Genomic DNA, 17,937 nt, shown 5'->3' with positions numbered 1-17,937 from the left:
CGGGCAGGGCTGGGGGGGATTTTTTTCTGTGTTAAATCAGAAATTTGCGTTTCGGTTTGCTGTCACAGCGGTAGAGCCCGGTGGAAATGTGACTAGGGAATAATAGAAAGGATAAAGCATGTTCAGTAATGTGTGCAGGGCCAGGAGTTGGACTCGGTGATCCTTGTGGCTCCCTTCCAGCTCAGCGTATTCTGCGTGACCGGACTGAAGTGAATTTTTTAGGAAGAAATTCTTTCTTGTGAGAGTGGCAAGACCCTGGCACAGGTTTCCCAGAGAAACCGTGGCTGCCCCATCACTGGAAGTGATCAAGGCGAGGTCGGACGGCGTTTGGAGCAACCTGGGATAGTGGGAGGTGTCCTATGTCCCTGCCCGTGGCAGAGGGTGGAATTCAATGACCTTGAAGATCCCTTCCAACCAACCCAAACCATTCTCTGGTCCTATGAAGTGGACTGGGACAGGTGGCTGACTGAAATCATAAGGACATGTAATCAACAGCATGGCATTTGGTCATCTGAAGATATAGAATAGACTCCAGATATCTAGGTTAAGGTGTAAATGTTGCAAGAGTTCACTTCCCTTCTTCGTCATGTCGCTGTGACAGTTTCCACGTGTCGTTTCTGACAGAAATGTGTATTTGCTACTAAATACACTTTGTACTGGTTTTAAGTGGCAATCTTGCAAGATGCAAGTGGAAGTCTCAGTTCCCACTGGAACTGTTAAGTCATATTAATTTTATTTTTTCTCTCGGTTCTCAAAGGTACAGTGTGAAGACTACCCGATGACTTGTGACTCCATCATATCCTAGCATGTGTCATAATAGTTCCTTTTTTATCCATGAGTAATTCTTTTTGTAGGGATGTCAGCTTTTCTTTAGCAAAGCAGCGTTTGAAAAGAGGCCAAGGTTAATTTGGAGATTGGGAGGCAACCCAAAGTCTGTGTTGCATAAGGAGTCATGAGACTTTAAGATAGAAAGTAGGGAGGACTTATTAGAATTTTAAAGTAAGTTGTATGAGGTGCAAAGTATCAGTAATGCCTGGAAGTGTGCACTTTGATGTGTGCTGTTTGCTACAGCAGCAACTAAAATTCTCCTGGCTTTCCTTCCCTTCTTTTTGTCGTGGCAGGTTAGTGCTGTAATGAAATACCGATTTGAAAACTCTTACCTATCAAGGTTTGGGCTGTGTGCAGCTCCCAACCAGATGAAAGAAAACACAGGCATCAAACAAACTCAGGTCCAAAAGTAGTATGAGAGTTCTTCTTTAAACTATGGTGTGGGTTTTTTTCCTCTCTGGAACTTACTTTCTATGCCCCACATAACGTTATCCTGAAACTAAAGTGACTATCTCCTTCCACTAAGTAAATGAATATTCTTTACTTCTAATGTGGACACTAGAAAGTCTGCCTACACAAAGGAGACTGTACAGCCACAAAGCTGTTAATTTTTTTAATAGCCTTAATATCAACAAGTTGTGGTTTTAGCAGCTACTTCTGGTGGCCTTAAATATTGGCTTTATAGAATAGTCTTGTCTGTAATAAATAAACAGTGGAAAATATACTGAGAACAATTTCTACTCTTGCATATTTCCCATAAGAAGCTATAGATAACCTTTTGATTTAAGGAGATGCTTGTTTGTTTGACTTGAAATACAATTTGGCTGTATTTAACTTCCCTGTAACTTTCTGAACATCATGTTTATGCTCGTAACCAGTTACTTACTGTCTTTTATAATGTTTGTGCAGATTTCAGTGTAGGTGAGGGTTCCAGGCATCCCAAAGGAATTGGATTTATGCTTAAAGCTTTATGCTAATGAAGTGGTGCAGGAGCAATAAAGAAGGTGGATATTTTGGGAATCCAAGCCAGCTGCAGTAGCACGCGCTGCACGTTAGTAGGAACACAGTGGAAGTGCACTTATCCTGTCAAATGTCTTTTATGTGGTTATTCATGGACCTGAGTGAAACAAAGGTGTCTGGAACTCCCTGTGTTCTCTGCCTCATCCAGAGCTCTGGGTATGGATGTGAATAATTGTTCTTTCCTTGCCTTTGTGAGCTGCATTTTGGGGGGAATCCATCTTCTATCAGATGGGAATTTTGTCTGCTTGCAGTAATTAACCCCCTTAAAGCAGAACGTAGGGTAAGAATTGGAACCCCATGCAGTCACTGTTAGAATAATGAATACTTTTCTCATCAAGAGTTGCTTCTTCCTTCTTTCCACCATCCCTTTTCATTTATAGAACTGTAAAGAGGGAGAACTCATCAGGAAGGGCTGAGGGAGTTTGTGCTGGCGAGGTTCAGGTGTGTGGATGCTTCTGGATAGTGTGGATAGAGAGCCCATATGGAATTATGTCAGTTTAGTGCAAACTGTGATGGATTTATTGTTAGCTGGTCGGAATCTGTGACTCTATTTAAGCTCGCCCTGTTGAAAATTTTGTGTTTATTTCCTTTATTTTTTCCTTTGTCCTTATTTGTTTTTGTGTTCTTCTAAGTCCTTTACAAGGCTCCTGACAATAGATGTACTTCAGAAAAAACTGAAAACTGCGACCAGCAGGTCTCTGGAGCTGATGTGCCTTTCTCACTACATTTTCCACAGCACCCAGTAAACCGGGAATATTGCCTTAAAGGAGCATATAACCTCACATGTGATGCAGATAAAGTCTTTTCTACTGGAAACTTTTTATGAGAAAGTAGGAGTGCGCTCAGTTCTAGTGCAGGTGTTTCTTGAAGTTGTAGGACATTTCCTGGCAGTGGAGCTTCTTAGGGCTTGTGTTAATCTTAGTCCTTCCATGGTGCAGGAGTCTAAAATGATGATTCCTCAGGTGTTCCTACTTCTGTTGTTTTCCATAACTCTTTCAGACCAACACTAATTAAGGAAACCTCATTTTAGTCTGCCTGTAGCTCTCTCCTTATGTCTCTACCCCTGTACTGACATGACCTCCTTCTTCCTCTCCTTTCTCCCTTATTTTCCAGCAGCTGCTCCTGTTTTAGTTTTTTTTTTTTCCCACCCCATATTTTTCTTGAAGCGAGATCAGTAGTCTTGAGCAGCAACACCACAGAAAACATTACTGGATTTTACATGACTTCAGCTCCCCTTCTTAAATTGTCTTTAAACTTAGCTCTGTGATTTAGGTAAACATCTGTATGTTCTGTAACTTCCCCCAGAATCTGAAGTCATTTTGCCACTTCTTGTTGATGTGTTCTGTGACATGTAATGGTTGAACAGTCATGCACATTGTGTGGCTCAGATCCAGAGGGTTTTTAATTTCTGGTGTTGAAAGTGACTTTCTCTTTCTTCCAGAAACCAGATGTCCTGACCACAGGTGCTGGGAACCCCATTGGGGATAAGCTGAATATCCTGACAGTGGGGCCACGTGGGCCTCTTCTTGTCCAAGATGTTGTTTTCACTGATGAGATGGCTCACTTTGACAGAGAGAGGATTCCTGAGAGAGTTGTGCATGCAAAAGGGGCAGGTATGTTTAAAATCACACATTTCCTCTGTGTAGAATTAAAGAGCTTTTGAGTAAATGTGTAGATTGTGATGCATAAATTACATTGTTATTTATGATTTAGTGTTACTAGCTATAATAAATATATGTTGTATAGAAACAACAGTGGTAAGGCCTAGTTTAAAAGAACTCAAAACTTGAAGCACTGAAAAATTATTTACAAAAATGAGAGAAAATGTGGTTATAGCCCTTCAATTTTTACTGTATCTGTTGTAGTCTCTGCTTCTTCTGTCTCATCTCCCCATCTCTATCTAATATTGTTTGCATGTTACTTAATAGAGAATTTGGCTTTGTCTTCTAATGTATGTCTGCCAAAGCAAGCTGATAATCTAATATTTAAATTTAAAAAAAAAAACCTAAACCTTTAAAAAATTATTCTTGATCTTAGTAAGGTAGAATTAGTACCCTGAGTTTTGTCATGCATTGCCTAGAAGAAGCAAACACGGGGCTGTATTCAAAATACGACTGTACATGGGAAAAGTTCCTCTGTGGGGGTGGAAAGGGTTGTGTTGCTTCACCCAGCTTACAGATGCACCAAAAATTCTGCAACTCATAGAAGGATTAAAGAAATACCTGCCTTGCTCCCAGATGAATACACAGATCTTGGCAGGAGAGCATCTTCTGTGCCGCTGCTGGGAGCTGCTAACAGTCAGTTAAGGAGGAGAGAATGAGCAAATAGCTTGTGTTAAATCAATTTTGTGAAAGAAAATGGAGTGTTTAGAGCATTATTTAAACTGGTGTACTTCCCTTGGACTTGAAGTTATATGTTAACAACAGAGAAGTTGGGAGTGGGAGGAAGGTACCTAGATCTGATATTTTGAACTTGCTGTTCTTCAGGAGCCTTTGGCTATTTTGAAGTCACTCATGATATCACCCAGTACTGTAAGGCAAAAGTGTTTGAGCACATTGGGAAAAGGACTCCGCTTGCCATCCGCTTCTCCACTGTTGGTAAGGTTCTAAATTCACTTTGTGTCTTCTGCATGTGTGCCCTGAGAGCACTGTTTGCATTGTAGGGCACCTAAGGGTGTCTGTAGTGCTTGCTTCATCTTCTCTGAAATTCACTTACATGGAAGACCTTAAGCAGCTTTTGCCCCTTTCTTTCAGAGCTCTCTGGAGACTCTTTTCTGTCTAAAATATGTGAGAGAGGGCAGCCCCAGCTGTTTTTTTCTGACAGAAGGCTTGCTTTGTTTCTAGTTGGATCACAATCAACACTTACAAGTTAAATACCTATGATCTCTTATGCTGCAGGGATGTTTTGGGGATGAATGATGTAAACTAAATACTGGGCAAATAAAACCAAACAATCTTCCATAAATAAACTGATTTCTTAAAGATTGGAATTCAGAAGCTAGCAAAATCTTCAATGCTATTACTTGAAGCTGATTGTGATCAATAGCTTGTCTGATAGAAAAATTATAATTCATGATGTGCATGTATTTAAAAGAAAAGAAATCCTAATGAGGATTCAGTTCTGGAAGTACTGGAGAGGAAAAAGTAGTCCAGCAAGGCTAGGGAGCTGCTGACTTCGGCCTATGGGCTGTTTCCAGTCTTAAATCCCTTAGGATTTAGGGTGTCCTGAGTGTTGTACAGGGTAAGGATATGGGATTGAGTTTGAAATGTGGACTGCTGCTGGAGCAGGTTGTTGCATCCTTCCCTTCCCTTTGCCTGCCCTGTTTGGACAGGTTCCCTCCCTGCTCTTCTGGAATACACAGGGTTTTTAACGTGAGAATGAGCGTCCTACCGATTTCATCACAATTCAGCATTCGCTGTTCTGAGCACTTCTGGATCACTTCTGCTCAGGTGTTGTGCTAAGCACTTGTGCTCTGGTCTAAATTCCCATTGGAAATCCCATCCTGGGTGAAGCAGGAGGAATTAAACGGATTACAGCTCTTCCATAGTGTTTTATTAGGCACGCTGGTTAGATTGCTACCTTTCAGATGAGAGCTTTCCACTGGGATTTGGTGCACAGAAACAAATATGGGTTTAGATGATTCAGCCTTAAAATCTGATGATGTCTCTCTTAGTGATAATGCAAATTCCACTCTTAATTGTCTCAAGTGGATATACTTGTTTTTTCCTTTTTTTTAACTGTGGCCTGAATGTTTGGTTGGCTTTACACTTTGAAAACTCACAGTACCTGAAGCATTGTTGAAAATATTCCTACAGTTCCTTGGTGTAGAAAAGACTGGAACAAACCTTGCTCTTTTAGGATTTTATGGCCTATTTTCAGCTCATATTTATATGCATTTCCTATCCTAACACTTCTGTGTGTTCATGTATTTCTTCAAGCTGGAGAATCTGGCTCAGCTGACACAGTTCGTGACCCTCGAGGCTTTGCCATGAAGTTCTACACAGAGGATGGGAATTGGGATCTTGTGGGAAACAACACTCCCATCTTCTTTATTCGGGATGCAATGTTGGTGAGTAAGCACAAAAGGTGAGGGTACTTGGTGAGAAAGCCCAAAAGTTCATTCACATCTTGTTTTGGCTTCCCGCAGAAGCAAAACTTGGTTGTTGGTCAGATTGTCTGAACATTTTTTACTTGGAAAGATGTTCTTAAACAAAAGTAAATAAAGAACTAGAACTTGATAACCTATATGGTTTCATACTTTTCACTTGAACTTTTCACTTTAAAACCTTCTTGCCAATTATTTTTATTAAATCTGGGGCTTTTGGTCTTTTGGCATAAGTTTGACAGCAGTTAGCAGAGGGGTTTTCCTTGAGTGCAGGAGTTCTGCACAGATACTTCATAGTATCTCTGTATTCATTTGAGTCACATAAACACAGATATACAAATCTGAACAGTTTTATCTCTCACATTATCAACCACAAAATGAAAGCATTCTTTATCTCTGTTTATTCTAATTGTGAATGTTTGACATTACCCTAATTTTACTGACTGGTCTGTGAATTAATGTGTTTGGCAGGAAGGGTATGGCAGTATAAGATTTTGTTTTTCAGTGATCTTACAGCTTTGTCTTTCTTTTTTCTTTCTTTTCACTCTTTTTCCTTTTAAACTTCTGGGCAAATTAGTTTCCATCCTTCATCCATAGCCAAAAGAGGAATCCTCAGACTCATCTGAAGGATCCAGATATGGTGTGGGACTTCTGGAGTCTTCGCCCTGAGTCTTTGCATCAAGTAAGCTTTTCCCGTGACTTTATTTTGTATGATAAGATAATCATGTTATGACAGCAGGTTTTTAACTCTCTCTTTTCCATGTTTGATTTAGAAGTCTACATAGTCTTATTTATATTTTATTTAAATATTATTTTAAATTATTCATACTTGCCTATGCTTACAGGGGAGTCAGTTTTATTTCATTAACACTTAAAGTAGAAATTCCTCAAGGAATTCCTGACAACATTAACATAACTCCCAGTGATGCAGATTAACACAATAAACAAACAGTCTGGAGTGAAGACTTTCTCCTTGATATGCTGAGCCCATTTATATTGTTTGATCCTTCTCTTCAGGTGTCTTTCCTGTTCAGTGACCGTGGCATTCCCGATGGCTATCGCCACATGAATGGATATGGATCACACACCTTCAAACTGGTTAATGCTGATGGAAGCGCAGTTTACTGCAAATTCCATGCCAAGGTATTGATTTTTTTTTTAATTGGAACTATACATCATACTGGATAAAAACCATAAAGTTCTGTGACTTTTCAAATTTAATTCAGGCTCAAAGGTTTGTGGAGTCCTTGTTGAGTATCAGCTTCATACCTTTAACCAGTAGGAGAGGTCTTTCTTCTTCTATTCTTTACTAGACTGTAAGAAACTCTTATTTGGGCATCTGTCTCTTGTTAATGGAGCACTGTCAGTGAACTGATTTTTATCTGGAAGGCAGCTGTTGAATGTACTATAAGTCTGAACTCAAGTTACCAGAAGTTAGAACTTGGACAATCTCATTCTTGGATTATAAATCTTGCTAAAATCCATTCTTGATGAATCATCTCTGCAGTACTTTCTGCATGCTGTAACTGGTGCTTTCATTGCTTTTAGACTGACCAGGGCATCAAAAACCTTTCTGTGGAGGAAGCAGGACGATTGGCTTCTACTGATCCTGACTATGCCATACGGGACCTTTACAATGCCATTGCCAAGGGGAACTTTCCTTCATGGTCCTTCTACATTCAGGTTATGACCTTTGAAGAAGCAGAGAAGTTCCCATTTAATCCTTTTGATGTGACTAAGGTATGTCTGATAATTCTGGGAATATTCAGTTTCAGGTAGTTTTTAAGTGTATTCTTTATTGTAGAGCCAGGAATTCTGGAGATGAAGTTGTAGTTGTGTTATATCTGATGTTACTCTTCCTCAGGGAAATATGGGTAGGGCTTGATTCCAGGCCTGTAGATCCCATGGCACTTCAGAAGTGTGATCTCAGATCAGAGTCACACCCTGAGCCTTGCTGGTCTCATTTTGTCCCACTTCCAATAGCTGCTCCTAGGAATGCCTCATTGAAAGACGCTGAGTTAAACTAGCATTGCATAAACTCTTTTTTACCTCTAACACCGTTCTCCCCAAGTGGCTAAAGACCTTTGAACTTAAAAGTGCAGCTCAGATGGCACAGAAAAGGCCAGTTAAGCCAGTTAAGCATTTTGAAGGAGCTGAAAACATTTGTGCCACCAGTTCCACCCACACCCTGCTTCGCTAGGCACCTTTTCAAGGGCCTGCGGGTATTTCATTCAAGTACTCAAGTGCTGAGATTATGCTGGGATGATGAAATAAGTTGCATTAATAATCTGTGTTAATTGCAAAAGGCTTCTGAAAATAAGACATTCCTCAATGTTTGTTAAGAGAAAAGAAACTCAGTAATGTATTTTCTTAACCTAGACTGGAATCAGGTGAATTCTGCCTGGCAGTTAAGCTGCATAATACTGTAATAATGTTGATTTTACTGGATGTGTGTTGTGTCTTACAGGTTTGGCCTCATAGTGACTACCCTCTCATCCCTGTGGGAAAGCTGGTCTTGAACAGGAATCCTGTCAACTACTTTGCAGAGGTGGAACAGATGGCTTATGACCCTAGCAACATGCCTCCTGGCATTGAGCCCAGCCCTGACAAAATGCTGCAGGTAAACAGGAGGTGTGACCTGAGGAGCATTGGTTACTTTGCTGCTTTATGGAAGCTTTGAGTTGACATGCCCCAGTGTTTTACAAGTGGTGGTTCATGTTTGTGCTCAATGTTTTAGGGACGCCTCTTCTCGTATCCTGACACCCACAGACACCGCCTGGGCCCCAACTACCTGCAGATCCCTGTCAACTGTCCCTTCAGAGCCAGGGTGGCCAACTACCAGAGGGATGGGCCAATGACTGTTTCTGACAACCAAGGTAGCCAGCTTTCAATATAATGATGCTTAGGCATGGGCTGCAGCGTTCTCTTCAGTTCACAGGGGGCTTAAGATCCATGTTTATTATCTTTACGTACTTGTGTAGAATGCTTGTATATCTTCTCTGTTAATCTGGTAAAGGAGACTTGGGATATTTGGATACAAGATGAGGAGTTTGTTTAAAAGTATAAAAAGCAAGTGAAGCTTAGGGTGTGTTTAAAACTTAATAAAAAGGCTTTTAACAGGAAAGCAGTTTGTGGGAGAATACCCACAGTCAGGTTTTAGAGACTGACTTGGCTCAGTCCACTAAACTGCTTTGCTTTCAGATTTCTGAGAGATTGTGAAAGACAAAAGTGAAAATGCCAAGAGTAGAGCTGTCACTTCCCCTCTACTGAGCAGCTTCTGTTCTGTCAGGGTTTGCCCAATAGTGGCTGTTTTCCACCTGAGAGTAAACAAGGATGTACTTAAGCTGTGGCTCATGCCAAAATATGTGTTCCTCTGGGCTATGAATTCAGACACTTGCTGAGGGAGGAGAGGGAAATATTTGAAAAACAGGAACTTGAGGACAGCTGTTCTTGTCCCAGAATAGATAATGAGTTTATTTTTATGTAGTTCTCTTAGTTCACTACGTGTTTAAAATATACCCCCTACACAGGGAAGCACTGTAGTACTTCAGATATGTAAATGATTGTGTTTTTATGCTGCCTTAAACTTCAACCATGACTATCATAATTGAGAAGTATTCTTGTGAGAGTGGCCAGGTTTTCTTATTTTTGAATCAAATCAATATTCTCTGGAAAAAGCTGTGGAAATTCTCTTTGTAGCAGGTGCTGTTAAGTACTGGCTTGAAGGTGTTGACAGAAAAATGCTGTCAGCTGTTTTTAATAAAACTAATAGTAACTGAGTAATTGATTTAGATTCCTCCAAGCAAATAACATCCTCTGTCTTCTGACTTACTTGAAAGTGGTGCCATCTGATTGATTTTGGTTTGGGGATTATTTTTTTCTCAGGTGGTGCTCCAAATTATTACCCAAACAGCTTCACTGGTCCTGAGGATCAGCCCCAGTTCAAGGAGAGCCGCATGTTTGCTTCAGGGGACGTACAGCGCTTCAACAGTGCCAATGAGGACAACGTGACCCAGGTGGGGCTGTGGGAAGGCTTGTGCTGCTTGGCACACAATGAGGAGTGTGTAGGGCGTGTGTTAGTATGAGTTCTCACACAATCTGAAATTCAGATTTTGGGCATTGTTAGGTAGAGGCTGTGACTCGTTTTCTTGCCATTAGTGTTTGGAGAAGGAGTTGTTGGCATGTTTGCCAAAAAAAAACCCTGACAGATTGTCTGCCTTTTAAATGTTTTGAGTATTTTAAGTGTTGCTTGACTAGGAAGTGAAAGCTATTTTTATTCACTTTTGGGACTATCAAAATAAACCTTTGTTTCCTTTACGGCCAGGTGCGAGAATTCTACCTCAAAGTGCTGAATGAGGAAGAGCGCCAGAGGCTGTGTAAGAACATTGCAGAACATCTGAAGGATGCCCAGCTCTTCATTCAGAAACGAGCTGTAAGTGCTCTCTTTGGGGTTTATTCCAGGCTTCCTACCAGCCTAGTAACCAGCTATTGTCGTAATGGCTTCTGGAAAGGGAGATCAGGAATTCTCTGAAACGGCTGGATTTTTTCTTACTCAGGAATTCTCATACTTAAGTATTTGCCTATTTACACAATATACCATCAATATATAACATGTTAAAGTAACTTTTTCCTGGGGGGAAGAATGGGACAGGTGTTGAACATATGTTTAGCTTGGTGTTATAAAAATCAGATGACTGCCAGAGTAAGGTTTTGCGCTAAACAAGGAGAAGGCAATGAGGGCCAAGGAGGGATTGGATCTCATCCTTCCCAGGGCAACTTCGCTTAAATTGGGGATGAGCTCTGTGTGGCATAACAGAAATCATCTTTGAAGATGTTCATACCTTGTTTATAACTGATCAGAATTAAACTTTTCTTCCTTATGATACCTACTGCTTGTAGCCCAGGAAGTGTGGTAAAGAACCCTCTTGAAATGCAGGAAAAAAATCTTATTGCCTTTTCTGCTTTGTCTTCCTGTGCAGGTGAAAAACTTCACTGATGTTCATCCTAGTTATGGAGCCTGTATCCAGGCTTTGCTGGACAAATACAATGCTGAGGGTGGGAAAAAGGTACAGTAATGATTTTTGTAGCTGCATTTGACTGGCTGTGAGTTATTTTGGCTTCTCCTGGAAATCCAATGACATGAGAAATTAGTCTTGATCCCCATTTGAGCTGAAGGCCAGAAGTCAGTGCTTGTAGAATTGCAGAATAAGAAAACATCACTCTAATAACAATTAAATGTTGATTAACTGGTGATGTACAAAGACTTTGTTTCAGTTGAGGTTTGTAGGGTTTCTGGAAGGTAGCTGTACATGATATAAAATGTGTTCAGGTTGGTTACCCACCCTTTGAGATGGTAATGAAACATTGCCACAAGCCTTTCCTAGGCTCAGTGCTTGCTCCAAAGAACAACAACTCAGTTGATTCAATTTTTTCCTGCAGTTTTCTTTACTTTAAATGGAACTTGCTCTGAGTTTTTCTCTTGCTTTATTTTCAGGATGTAATTAGAACGTACACACAGTCCAGAACTCGTATGTCTGTCAAGGAAAGATCCAACCTGTAAATCTGCAGAGATCTGCTCTGAATTTTGCATCCTTCCAGCTGCACAAGAACCTGTCCAACACGTTAATGAATGTAGCAGACTTGGGTCCAAGCACAGGAGAGTTTTACAGGTGTGATTTACTGAGCTCTCAAGTGCTGTCTGTACTCGCAACCAGGTAACACAAGCTCCAATCCTAGTGCCTTTCAACACTAGTGCTTTACTGCTTGATAACAATTTAGGGGATTTTTAAACAACTCATGGATAAGAAATTGTCTTCATTTCTAGGAGCAAACAGAAATTTAATCAAAATACTGCTTCATTTTTTTTGTTGTACAACTTTCTTGACTAAATCACACAGTAGAATTTCTATAAGGACACTGTGATTGCCCTCATGGAGAAACTGCTTAAAAAGTTGATGCTGTTCAGTATTTCTAATAAAATAATTAACTATCTGTCTGTGTTTATAAACACACCTCTTGAATTTCATTTTTGGCCTTCCAGAAGTAAACCAATACCCAGTACCTTGAGAGTAAAATGTTGGTGTGTCTCATTCCTTTTGAGAGAGACAAAGCTAATTACAGAGTTTAATCTAAATACAGTTCAGTCTTATTCCCAACATATATTTTAAGATAATCTTTGCTTACTAATGCTGTGTTGGGATATAACTGTCATAGGGGAGGTAGCAAAGGATATTTTATTCCATGCACTGTTCAGCTAAATTGATGACATCTTACAGTACTTTCAGGGGTAGGAGAGTAATTTGTTCTTTTTAATCTGTAAGACTTTAAATAGAAAAATATTAAACATGCCAAATGTTAATAAATAAACCTTCTAATGCATTAATATTGAAATTCAAGCTCAAGAAATTTCAAAACTGTTCCCGGTGGTTGTTGAAATTCTTATTTTACTGCAATAATCTGCTGTTGCTATTTCTTGATCAAGCCAGGGCTAATTTTTAGGGTGATCTTTTAATTAAGGCATCATGTTTGTATAAATGTAAATATCTAGCAAATGTCTAAAATCTGATTTGAGGCATGCTGTAATGTTACCCAGCATTTGCAGTTTAGTTAAATTGTGCAAAAAATCTTGGGACCCCAGTTATGTGATAATTATTGTCCAAGCTAAATGCAAAGCACTTCAGAGCCCAGCTACTGCTCTTAACTCAAGCAAATGTAAAAAATTCAAATCATAGCAGTTTGGGGGTGATTTGTCAATAATCACTGCATTTCTGCGTCTGCCTTGAGTTGTATTTTGACTAAGATTACTTCCTGATTTAAGTGTGAATTCCTAGGAATGGTGGCAGGTAAAGAAGAGTAGATACTAAATGCTGTTCCGTTAAATTTTGGAGAATGTTACTTGCTCTGCAATTCGTTTATCTACCAAGCTCTTGTAAAAAATCAGCTGGGGTAGAGGTGCAGTAACATAATATGAACTGATAACCTACTGTATTCTAGGATTCCATTTGCTTTTTACCTGATCAGGCATGTGGGATTATCAGGCATGATGATTGGGTGGGAATATTTTGTGCTGGAGAGAATCCTAACAAGTTTTGGAAAAGAGTAAACAAGGCCTAATCATCTAATTTTGGTTTTGTCTGCTAAGTGATTTATTTTGTTGTCTTCTTTTATTTCTGAAATAAATGGAATGAAAAATCTCTTGGCAACATGTTTTCTGTGCAAATGTCTTCAAATACTTTGTGTTAATCTAGGAAGTTCATACATCCCTTCATCTGTTTTTCTGGAGGTGGTGCAGAAGCTGTAGGTTGGATGTAGTTTTTGCAGCTGCCTTTGTTTTAAAAACTCATGTTTCAACTCCACAGTTGTGTTTAAATGACTTAAATGAACTGTGATCTATGCTAAACTGGCTGTGACAAGTGTACAGAAAACTTAGCTTTTCCCAAAGCTGTGGAGAGCGCTAGGCAACACTGGAAGAACAATAATGTTATTTCTTCAAATAAATAAGACAATAAACCCATTTACACCTCCTTATTTTGAGAGTAAAGAGACTGCTGACATGACAGAATAGCAGCTTTGTTTTGTTTTTGTATTCTGTTCAATTAAAATCAAACATTCCTTTGCCAGGTTGTTGCAGTATGATTTCAGTGATCTGTAAAGCAGAATTGCTCAACATTTTCTTATTCCTGTTGTATTTTAGATGCACATCTCCAGCAGTGGATCTGGGAATGAATTTGAAACTAATGTTTGGGGAATTACAGCTTCTCCAGTAGTACCTCTTCTTTTAATGGGCCTTCATTCCTAGGTTATTTTCCCTTCCCTGATATATTTGAACTTGGATATCTAAAAACCATGAGCAGATTTCAGAATCACATTTGTTATAGTGAGCTGTGGCAGGAGATGAGGAAGTTCATGGGATTGCTAAATGTTATGTAGGGAGAAAAAGGGTGAAGTAGGTTTGAATCAGACTTTCCAGTGCTTCAAAGATGTTGGAAAAAAGCCCTGATTTCCTTTCCTTAGTGCAGCCCATTGATGGGAATTGCCTGCTAAGCAGTGTTTGGGTATCCATAATTTCAGCTTCCAGTGAACCAATCACTTTGTTTTGACAAATATTCCATACCTGTTGCTCATCTTGCAGAAAAAGGCTGTTTGTTCTCTGTTTGTATATCTCATCCATGAATTCTTGCAGGCAGGTGAGTCATCATTTTCTCACAAAATGTTTTATGCAGGTGATGAGGCACCAGCTCAGGGTTCCAAGGGAAGTGATGGGTGCCACATCCCTGGAATTGTTCAAGGCCAGGTTGGATGGGGCTCTGAGCAGCCTGGGATGGTGGAAGCTGTCCCTGTTTGCTGCAGGGGGTTGGACTGGATGAGCCCTCTGTGACTCTCTCTACACTGTGAGTTCAGATTGCTGTGGGGCTCCAGCCCAGCGCTGCAGAAGTGAATCGATCCACTGATGGGTTGTGTGTTCTTATCTCCTGCTGATAACAAATTACACAGAGATCTGCAGTGCATGGTAAAGCCTGACCCTTGCCCTCCCCAGGTAATACTGCAGAGCTCAGTCTGAGCTGATGTTTGGGGTCAGAGTTGTGTGATCATGACACAGGTTGTGGCATGCAAAGGTGGACTTGAGCGTAACCACAACTCTGACATTGGAGATTAAACCTCAGCAGAGGCCTAAGGTCATTTTGGACAGAATTGGGAAAATAACTGAGGCTCTCTTTTGATTATTGTAAATGAATTTAAGGCAGTTTTGCCAGGTTTGTGGCATTCAGGATGATTCCAGCTGGGATGGATCAGTAAGATGAAGAAGATTCCCAAAACCAGCCGTGTGTTTGCAGAAGGTTGTAAAGTGGTGCATTGTTACACATCTGGGAAAGCAAATGAAGGCTGAACAACGAGGCAGTGGTGTAAAAATAACAAGTGAAGTATTTGATAGGTGACTGTTGATGATGACACTTTTCCAGCCTGGATTACACAGCAGAGCCTGTGTGGTTTAATTGTCTGAGGAAAGCTTGGACTTTGTCATGCTGGAATTGCACCTAAAGTCAGACTTCAACCCAGAGCAGCTGGAAAAATCCTTGTACTGCAGGCCCTCAAGAGCTGGACTGAAATTTATTCTCAGGTCACAGACTGAAGCTTGATAAACTGATAGTTTTACTTTTTTAATGAAAAAAACTACTAAATATTTTTACATCCTGCTACTCAGCGCAGTTCAAATACTGTAAGTCTCTAATGGACTGAGCCAAAAAGAAAACTTCTTTCCTGTTTCATAGCATGTGATGAACAACAGAAATCCCTTATATAGATTTGCTGTGTCTGTTAATTTCAGTAATTTATTCTTTGCTTGTTTCTCTCAGGTTCCCCATTTTTAAACTTTGACCAGGGTTGGGAACTTTGGGGTTTTTTTAGATGTTTGTTTGGGTTTTTTTTTTCCCAATACAACAAATCCTTGCACCTGTGATTATTGATTCAGGATTGACACAGAAGTAGATACACTTTCCTACTCAAACTATTGTATGATTCTCTTTTTCACACTTGGCAATCTTTGACCTTGTGTTTACGTGTTGTAAGATTTATTGAGGAAGAACAGTGATGGCAGGCACTGGTTACAGACTCAGTTTCAGTTGCAACACTCCCCAAAACAAATGAAAATACAGAATTTCTGCATAATCATAATTCCTGTGTTCTCTACAAGGTCTCAACAACACTCTCAACTTCGTGGAGGGAAGCTGGAAAGCCAGGAATGAAGAAATATTTTTTTTTTTTTTACTTATTGTGTATGTGCAGAGTCCAAGGTGCTTTAGCCACTCAGTACTTTTTGTAAGAGATTTTATTGGAAAAATACTTCACTTTGAATTTAAACTTTTCAGTATTATTTCAAGTAGAATCTGTTTTCCCTGAACCTCTGATTCCAAGACACTAGTGTAAGAAAAGAATGAAATTTTGTCCTTCAGAGCTGCAGGAATCAAGGCTGTGTTTTAGAGTAAGCCAGTTAATATTTTGCACTGTTTTCATCATAGTTCACATTTAAGGAAGATGCTCTACTGCTGATGCTGATTTTTTTTCACTCTGTTTTCATGTACCATAACTTTTTTTACAAAAGTGGTAGGTTTTTTTGTTTTTTTGTTTTTTTTGGGGGGGGGGGGGGGGGGGGGTGGGTGAGGTAGGTTGGGTGGGTTGGGTTTTTTGTTTGTTTATGCTTTTCTGTTGGGTTATATGACTAATTTGTACGTGTTTCTTCTTCGGGCCTCTCAGTGATATCTTGTTTGTAAAATCTCATCCAGCTAGCCAATATTTTCTTGAGGGAGTGCAGGCAGCCTTTTATCTGAGACTGATACTGCTAAGATTGCTCAAAGATAACCCAGGGAAGGCTTGGCAGCTGCTCCTGTTTGGTCTGGCATTCATCCATATATTCCTTAGGCTTTATTTCTATTTATCCACAGCCCTTCATCTCAGTCTTGCTCAATCCTCTTGCACACCTGTCTTCATTGGAGCACTGTTGGGTCCTCAAACAATGGAAACATTCACAGCTCTCTTTTTGAATTGCATTTTGACTTGTAGGGATCCTGAATTAGGAGCCCAGTGATGTCAAAGGTCCAGAAATCAAATTATGATCTTCACAATCAGGCCTTTCATCTATCCAATAAATCATTTTCAAAGGCTGCTTAAGGTAATTTTAAAAGGCTTTTTAAAGTAGTGGAAATGTGTTTGTGAGTAAATGATACTGCTGTGACTCCTGCTTTATTTCTTAATTCTCCCACAGAGCTTTTGGGAATTGCTTCTTTTGCTCCCATGGGTCAGGCATTGTACTTTGTGCTGTTAACCTCTAAACATAATTGCACTTTTTTCAAGGCAGGAAAAATGGTTTAATAGCAAATCTTTCCCTTTTCTGGCTGACTGTGCAGGGTTAAAGGTTTTTTAGTAATCAGTCAATCATTGCTCAAGTAGTACAAAGTCCATTTGTTACATCATCAGAGACTTTTTTTACATCTTGAGTTTTCTATTTGTTAACCTTGAATTATTGAAAGAAAGTGTGGTAACTGCTAATATTTAAGTGAATTTTGTTGTTCCCATAGTCTCCTTTCCAAAAGCTGGCCTTTTATTTCAGAGTCTGAGTATGTACTCACTGTGGTACTCACCTGAGACAAAGAAAAGTACCTGGACCAGCCTCTTTCACTGACTCACCTTATGCCTGGCACAGCCAAAATCTGATCTAATCTTGGTTTTGCTGCAACAGCAACTTTCAGATTTGACCAAATGTCTGTAGGTGATTTATTTTACTTTTTGTTTACCTTTCTGTAGTATATCTTAGTCCTGTATAGCTGGGGAGTATATGTGGAGTGTGCACACGTCTCAGCCCAACACAAGGTATGAAAAGCCCCTTCAAACCAGATCAATTTTGAAGAGAGCAGAGGCCTTAAGCTGGTTTTAACCCCCTGTGTTTCTTGGCCTTGTGACAATGAGAATGGTCTAGAGAACAGTAATGAAAACCTATTTATGTTTTTATTCACTGCATGTGCACTTGCTACAGTCTGTGTTGTTTGTAGTTTATCCTAATTTATTGTTGTTTATCCTAATTTATTGTAGTTTAAGCACATTGCTGGAACACCATGTTTATCCAAAATCCTTTGCAGTTTCAAATTCAAGTAAGCAAATGCTGTATCAAGCATTAAACCCTCCACATGAGGAAAACAAAAAACCCCAAAACCCACCATCAGAGGCCTCTGACATGAAGTTAAGTGTGTGTAGCTCCACCAGCCCATGATCTGACTTGAGCCCATGCCCAGGCTCAGAAATGCTCTGACTCAGCAAAGAGCTCCTCCCTCTCCTAACAATTCACCTTCTGCTTGCCCTGCCCACTCTTAACATATCTGAACCATAACCCCAGGAAAAACCAGAAGAAAAATTCAGGTAGTTTCATCTCTATTGGAATTTTATCCCTCAGTCCTTACTCGCTTTCTTCTGCCAGAGAGTCCCTTGTGGTCCCT

General features: G+C 39.9%; 1 protein-coding gene across 1 annotated transcript; it reads left to right on the top strand.

Annotated features, from left to right (window-relative positions):
- Positions 1-3,271: 3,271 nt before the first annotated feature.
- Positions 3,272-13,155, top strand: CAT (catalase). Its single transcript, XM_014309117.2, has 12 exons — positions 3,272-3,461; positions 4,335-4,445; positions 5,787-5,917; positions 6,531-6,635; positions 6,971-7,096; positions 7,502-7,693; positions 8,421-8,573; positions 8,691-8,829; positions 9,839-9,969; positions 10,278-10,385; positions 10,933-11,019; positions 11,448-13,155. The coding sequence occupies exons 1-12, from the start codon at positions 3,404-3,406 to the stop codon at positions 11,511-11,513; spliced, it is 1,407 nt and encodes a 468-aa protein (XP_014164592.2). The 5' UTR covers positions 3,272-3,403; the 3' UTR covers positions 11,514-13,155.
- Positions 13,156-17,937: the final 4,782 nt, after the last annotated feature.

The sequence above is a fragment of the Geospiza fortis genome, unplaced genomic scaffold (assembly GCF_000277835.1).
Source record: "Geospiza fortis unplaced genomic scaffold, GeoFor_1.0 scaffold590, whole genome shotgun sequence".
Classification (NCBI taxonomy): domain Eukaryota; kingdom Metazoa; phylum Chordata; class Aves; order Passeriformes; family Thraupidae; genus Geospiza; species Geospiza fortis.
The sequence above is the reverse complement of the archived record's forward strand: the minus strand, read 5'-3'. Positions and strand labels throughout refer to the sequence as shown.